Consider the following 7,371-nt stretch of genomic DNA (forward strand, 5'->3'; position numbering starts at 1 on the left):
CTCTTATACACATCTTATATATATATATATATATATATATGAATGAATGGAACATGGGAATTCTTATCCCAATCATTAAAAAAAGGTGATTTTAAAGACATTAACAACTACATGGGTATCTTACTAACATTTTGATAGGGTGAATATGGCTATTATTCCGCAATGACATAGTGCATGGCATCAACATGGTCTAGCGACACTGAAGTTTAAATTTAGTGTCAAGCCAAATCTACCAATTCAACACCTCGACCTTTTGTAACTACGTCTGAAAACCAGCAGGGGCGATTCCAGTAATGAGGGGTAGTGGAAAGATAGGGTCAAGCCAGCTCTACCAATGAACACCTCGCATTACGTAAACACAACATATCAACAGGGGCGAATCCATTAAGTTGGGGTGGGGGTGGGAAGATCAACAGTAGCAGATCCCGGGGAAGGGGGTGTTGAACACGTGCCTTCCCGTTTTGCCAATAATTTTTTGAAATTCTGTCGGATCAACAGTGGTGCATCTAGTAAGGGGCGGGGGGGTAACGTGCCTCCTGGTTTTTCCACTAAAGTTAAAGTGAAGTGCCTCACTTATCCATTCTAAAACTGTGTTGTCCCCGCCAACCCACCCCCCAAAGATTGAATACGCCCTTCATCAAACTGGAAAATAATTCCTCACAAGGGCTATCCACTCCAAAATACACACATCTACAAAGACGCTCTTTAGAAAAATAGTAACATGCTAGCGAATATAACATTTATAACGATTGCCTCCTCGACTCATTACATTCAACACCATACATCGCCACCTTTCCCCACTCATTCAACACTAATTATTATTATTAGGTCTATTATTTATTTAATTATTATTATTATTATTATTTTATAATATTGTTATTATTATTATTATTATTATTATTATTATTATTATAATTATTATTATTATTATTGGTTATTATTCAGAACTTGCCAGTGATTTTATTATGCATTTCTCATCTAATTTAGAAACATTCATTTCAGCTCAGGATTTACTGTCATTGTCCTTTCTTGAAATAGTTTATATTATAACGCAAATTCTACACCATGGCGAACAATTCATTAGGATATTAAAATAAATTGTAGAAAATCTTCACTTACACGATGATATTTAATAATAGGAGGAATATTCGGTTCTGGAATTTCCCAAAACAATTTCTTGGACGCCCACCGACAAGCTCTGAAGAGAATGGCAATCGTTGCTGCGACAACAAATCCTGCAGCTGCCAGGATCATGGCTTGTAATGAAACTAAAAATGAAAATGGAGTTAGCAAAAGGCCTATTGTCTGGGGGATGTCGGGTGCTAAAGAGTGAAGGAGATGTAGTTGGAAAGATAAAGGGAAGAGGGCGTGCGCCTCCAGTCTCCTTTCCCATAGATATACCAATGAGTGGTCGACGAGAAGGAGGGAATTATGGATGTATGCACCCTTGGTCCCACCCCCGATTAGACTGTTTGAATTCAAAAAGTGCAACAACTGTATAAATATACAGTAATATAAAAGAACATACTGTAGCCTTCTTATATGGAAAAAAAGAAGGAAGGAAGGAACATAATCAACATAAACAACAGTGAGTTTTTGGGGTCCGCCTTTCGCTGATCCGAAAACAAAGATACTTTCGTTTATTACCTTTACTTGACTGATATTGCTGAGCCTCACGATTTGGCTTATTCTGAACTGGCGGATTCTTAGTTGTTTTAGGTGTTGTTGACGAATTTGCTTCAATGAAAGAAAATAAAAACGTTGTACCGCAATATCATAATATAATTTACAACTCAAAATTCTTAATACAACACACTAAAAAAATGTTAACAAAAATGGGTGCATAGAGATAGTCTGATGTAATGGGTGAGTGGGTTATGGATTGATGAAGGAATCTGTAGATAACTATTTAATACCTCATTGGATGGGTGGATAAACGAGTTGTGGGTCAATAAGTGGAGATGTTATGTGGATGACGGGTAACACTACAGTTGTAATCTGTCTCTTATACAGCGTGTTCTTGTTAGATACAATTTATTTCCTAGGATCACTCAAAATAAATACTTCTAATTTATGTAAATATGCATCAGCACACGTTATACATGCCTACTATATTAACACATAGGCCTAAGTGTGATTAAAAAAAAATCTTAAATCCACAAGTCCCAGGCCATGTCTTTCAGATACAGAAATGTGATATTGTATGGTTCAGTTTAGTTTTTATTTTTTTGCAAGCTCTATATACTACTACTAGTAATAATAATAATAATAATAATAATAATAATAATAATAATAATAATAATAATAATGATGATGATAAAAAAGAAGATGCCGATGGTGACAATAGATAATAATATTAATAATATTAAAAAGTGAAGAAAATTGTGCTAAAGGCGAGAAAGTAGGCCTAAATTGTGATTTGTTGATCACAATTATTACAGTATAGTTAAATCTTACTAAGCTATGGTTAGGCCTAAGTTGTATGGGATATTAAGTAGATCCCTGATAAAAGATTATGGGAAATTTTGTTTTAATTTTGACTATATAATGGTGATGTGATGATGATAAATGTTACATCTAGACATACTATTTCCTCAAATTTACACACCTCAGCCTTAACTATATTAAGGCTGAGGTGGTTGTGAAATCATGGCTTTAAAGTATATAAAGTGCATACTCAAAAACAATGTTTATAAGCTTTATTTTCTATGGTACATCACACATATCTGTGGTGGTACATACTTATTTCTGTAACAACAGAATTAATTGTGTACACATAATAGTTTGACAGTAATAATGTTGTGGTACATAATTATTTTTGTAACAACAGAAATCATTATGTACACATAATATTTTGTCAGTAATGATTCTGTGGTACATAATTATTTCTGTAACGACAGAATGCCTATTCAAAGACATACAGTACATAGCAATGTCCCAAATGGCGCCCCGTACATATGACAAGAATGTGTTATGTTACAGTATTTGTGACAAAAGTGTAGTCTTTTGCAAGATTTTGGGTTTCTTCACCCAATGACCCTTGTGTGACCTTTAACCCCAAGCGATGACCACCCCATGTATGGGAAGTTTTTACTGGTTATACTAACCAAGTTTGACTGAAATTGGCCTAACCGTTTGGTACTGTAGAGTTTTGCTAGAAGAATAATCAGAAGAACGCAAAGAAAACAGACCAGACGTCTGCCTGCAGCTGACTGACTGGGTAAGAAGAATTATGTTCAATTGAACATGAACACATTCAGGTGATTCCTTGTCAATTGAGCTCAGTCATGTTCAAAATTTTACTTTACTAAATAGGAGAATGCTAAGAAAATAAAAGTGGGCGGATAGAGATAGTGTGGTGTAATCGGTAAGTGGGTTATGGATGAATAAATGAATCGATGGATATTATTTAATACCTCCTTGGATGGGTGCATAAGTGGAGATGTGAGGATAAGCGATGAGTGGTCGGATGAGAGTAAACAGTGGTAATGTATTTACATATAATTCGTAATTTTAGGCCTATGTTTCTTACTGAATAAAGACTAATGATATACAGTATTACTATTGTGTGTTTGTTTGTGCTAAATGCTAAAAGCCTCTGTGATTTAATATTTTTTTCCATTTATTTTTTGTGTGATTTGCTTTTACCATAAACCGGAATGTCCCTTCCAGTGTTGAATGTGATACTTTTTTCTTCACTCCATCTGCCTTCAATATGGTAACATTGAGCCGTATAAATGTATTGTGTATCATAACTGAGTCCAGATATTGTCCATGAATTTGGTGGGTACTGAAACGTTTTAGTTTTGCATTTTGCACCGTTTTCAACAGGTGGTGATCTTTGACAAATTCGTTTATCCAATAAGGAGAATGAATCAAAATTCCAATCTTCAGGATCCTCAAACATAAACTGAACCGTTGTATCATCTAGAAGCTGATAGGTGAAACTCTTGAGTGGATTGGGTATGGCTATTAGAAAAACATAAGAATAAAGGTCATTAAGGATTTTAGGGCTCGTATAGGTATTTTTTATATTATACATTCAACATCCATTTCATTTATGCCTATACTTGAACTCTGAACAATTCAATTGCATAACAATGATCCGGGGAAGCACACACAAGGACCAAAATTCCAATCTGGTCGGTAATGAAACGTTTTAGTTTTGCATCTTCTTCATATATATATATTTTCCATTTAGGAGCTACTGGTTATTGTTGTATGGAAGCTAACGATGAAGTGTATGGTAAACCAAGGCTACCTATCAAGAATACTTAACACATTGAATAAGTTGCGTTCACGTGGGAAAACAGCGATTGCAATAAGGACGTATAGTATCACGAGAACATTCGTCTTTGTTATAATTCAAATATTGATACATATAATAATAATAATTATACTGGTAGTTATTAGTAATTGCTATGGAGATATTAGTAGTGGAAAAAATCATGCAGATTTTGTAGAAATTTTCAGATTAAGTAATGTTATTTGAGAGACATATGTTATGGAGTATAAGTATTATTAGTTGAATGATCTGTGTTATATTTTATGTTTGTATTGTTTATTGTTTGTTTTAGAAGATTATTGTTTTAGAAGGAATAAATATTTATTTATTGTTGAACTTAAAAGTTGTTTGTAATTTGTTTGTGAACTTGTGTTGGACAGACATTAGACCTTCGATCCAAATTGTTCATCTGTGACTTTCATATTAATTTGTGCATTTCATAGGTGACAGTATGACACTCGCCTTCATAGCGAGAGGTTGCAGGTTCGATTCACCTCAGATACACTTTCATAAAACTGAATTAAAGGGACTTTTAGCTGAAAGGCTATGTTTGATATATCATCTTCCTATCTGAGCAATGTTTATTATTAATCTATCTGTATGTATATGTATATATATATATATATATATATATATATGTCTATATATAGGCCATATATATATATATATATATCATTATACAAGACTGTTTAGATTTATATTAAGTTGTATATTATTATTATTATTATATTATTATTATTATTATTATTATTATTATTATTGTTGTTGTTGTATTATTATATTGTCTAAGTATTATTTAATTAGCGTTATTAGCGTTATTATTAAGGCTATCATCATCACACTCATTATTGTTAGCTGTGTAGCTAACCAGTGTTGTTGGCATTTGCTTACCTATAGTCTGAGCTTTCAACCAGTATAATATACCGTTCACATGCATATATTTGTTTTCATAATTTATCTTCACGTAAATTTGAGCAACTGGATGAAGATTTTGTGGGCAGCATTCGAAAAATTCGTTCTCTGACTTATTTGCTGTGCACTGTTGGTACTTATCTGAACAGTATCCTCTACAAAATGCAAATACTCACATATAAAATAACGGATCATCCCTTTATTAAAACAAATTTATAAACCCTTAGATATCATAATTAATATCAGCACCATCTTCACGCAAAAACACAACCACCACCACCAACACTGCCCTCATTATCACCATGATCATCATCATCATCAACACCATCATCATTTATATGTATTGTCTACATATTAGTAGACCCTAAAATCGATTAAATAAGCATTTTAAGCCAATAAATTGTCACAATTTTCGGGGCTTTTGCCCCTGGACCACTCTCAAAATAGTTTAAGCAACGCCCGACCAAGCTCCCTTTGTTCTTGTCGGGTACATCCCTTCCCCCACCCCGCCCCCACCTCCTCGTTGGGGACCTCAGATTCCCCGTTTGGTGAATTCTGGCTCAAATGCAGTCATTAGTTATCCTGGCCTTCGCCCCACGTTGTGAGAGCGTATATCTGTTCAAAAATTGTCCTTGGTTGGATTGTGTTTACATACAGTACTACTAGAAATTGCAAATTGCAAGTGAAGTGCTGCGAAGTACAACTGCATATAAATGTTCTTCGAACAAATTATTTATGTAAGTCAAGTGAAAATAATAAATAATAAAAATATAAAAAAATAATATATGAGACAAGACCCATTGTCTATATTAGAACACTTCTCATTGGGTAACAAAACTGTAATTTTTCATTTTTTTGCGAGGTATCGGCTGAGATTTGTGGAGTACAATTCAAAAAACAACTATAGGTCTAATAATGAATTATTGTGATGTTAAATAGACAAAGTTAGCTAACAAAGAGTGACGTTGTTTCTCATTTGGACCTTCGTCCCTTCAAAGCTAGGCCTATACCATCCTAGCTAGTCTAGGCCAAGAGTAGGAGTAGGAATAGGAGTGCGAAATGCGGACGTTGGTACTAGTATGTTAGTCTACAAACGTCGCCTAAAGTAATTGATTACTTTAGGCCGTTGATTTTTGACAAACAATGACCTTTATAGGCGTAGAACCTCCCACCCCAAGTATTTCTTTTTCATACCACTGAATTTTGAGCACACGAAATGGAAATATTTTAAATCTATAAATTAACTGGAGGGAGAAAACTGTTTATGCATATCACTGTAACTTTGCATTTAACATAGTTGCAGCTAATTTAAAACGCTTTTGAAAATTAAAATTGCATTAAAGATGTATTGTCCCTTGCTAATGTCAAAAAATAATTTATAAATAAACTTGCTCATTATTATTGCAATAGCATACAAATTATTAACTTGTTCATAAAAATTATTGAATTACAAAAATGTGTACCCTGATTTTTAAACCAAAAAAATTATAATAAAAATATAAAACACTTCCAGTGAATGGAGGTGTTTCTATCATTTTTCGCTGTAAACTAATGAGTAGACATTTTTCAAATACAGTAATTTCTGTGTTGATAACTTTTATGTTACTTCAAAATGTGCAAGTTAATTTAAAAAAAAAAAAATTTGGATTTTTTTTTTTTGTTATTTAGCATGGGACAATACATCTTTAACATAAAATACATTGTCCATCCATTAATGTTATACAATGACGTCATATTTTAATATGCACATATTCGATAAGGTCTTTTACTTGGACAAGAAGAAACAAGCAGTGAGCATAAGTGCCGGACAGAAAAACCCTGTGTAAAAAAATATGAAACAGAATAGAAGCAGAAATAAAATCAGCAGTAAAAATAGACTTTTAAGCTAGTGCGGGGGAAAAAAGTTAATAAAAGTGCTCGAATATAATTTAGGCCTACACTTGATGTCATGATCATATTAGCATAGCTCTGCAACAAAAAACTTTCTTTTCAGGTGCATAGAAATATCATCAGCGTCGCAGCATCAGCATCGTCATTATCATCAGCAGCAGAAGTAGCATCATCATCATCATCTTTATTTCAACTTACCTGTCTTGTCTATAATACATTGTATAATTTGTTGACACATTTCCTTTCCATCCGACACACAAGTCTGATCCAGTCGTTGATCTGTA

At 33.4% G+C, this 7,371-nt stretch overlaps 1 protein-coding gene across 1 annotated transcript in view; it reads right to left on the reverse strand.

Annotated features, from left to right (window-relative positions):
* Positions 1–7,360, reverse strand: part of LOC117119251 — a 9,560-nt gene extending 2,200 nt beyond the window's left edge. Inside the window, exons 1-5 of the mRNA XM_033264052.1 lie at positions 7,286–7,360; positions 5,177–5,352; positions 3,649–3,969; positions 1,648–1,737; positions 1,120–1,268 (exon numbers count right to left, since the gene is read on the reverse strand). Of these exons, the coding sequence (XP_033119943.1) occupies positions 1,120–1,268; positions 1,648–1,737; positions 3,649–3,969; positions 5,177–5,352; positions 7,286–7,305 (756 nt within the window). The 5' untranslated portion in view covers positions 7,306–7,360. The remainder of the gene's footprint in view (positions 1–1,119; positions 1,269–1,647; positions 1,738–3,648; positions 3,970–5,176; positions 5,353–7,285) is intronic.
* Positions 7,361–7,371: the final 11 nt, after the last annotated feature.

Source organism: Anneissia japonica, unplaced genomic scaffold, assembly GCF_011630105.1.
Source record: "Anneissia japonica isolate Jap-2015-1 unplaced genomic scaffold, ASM1163010v1 scaffold287710_len209622_cov133, whole genome shotgun sequence".
Taxonomy (NCBI): Eukaryota; Metazoa; Echinodermata; class Crinoidea; order Comatulida; family Comatulidae; genus Anneissia; species Anneissia japonica.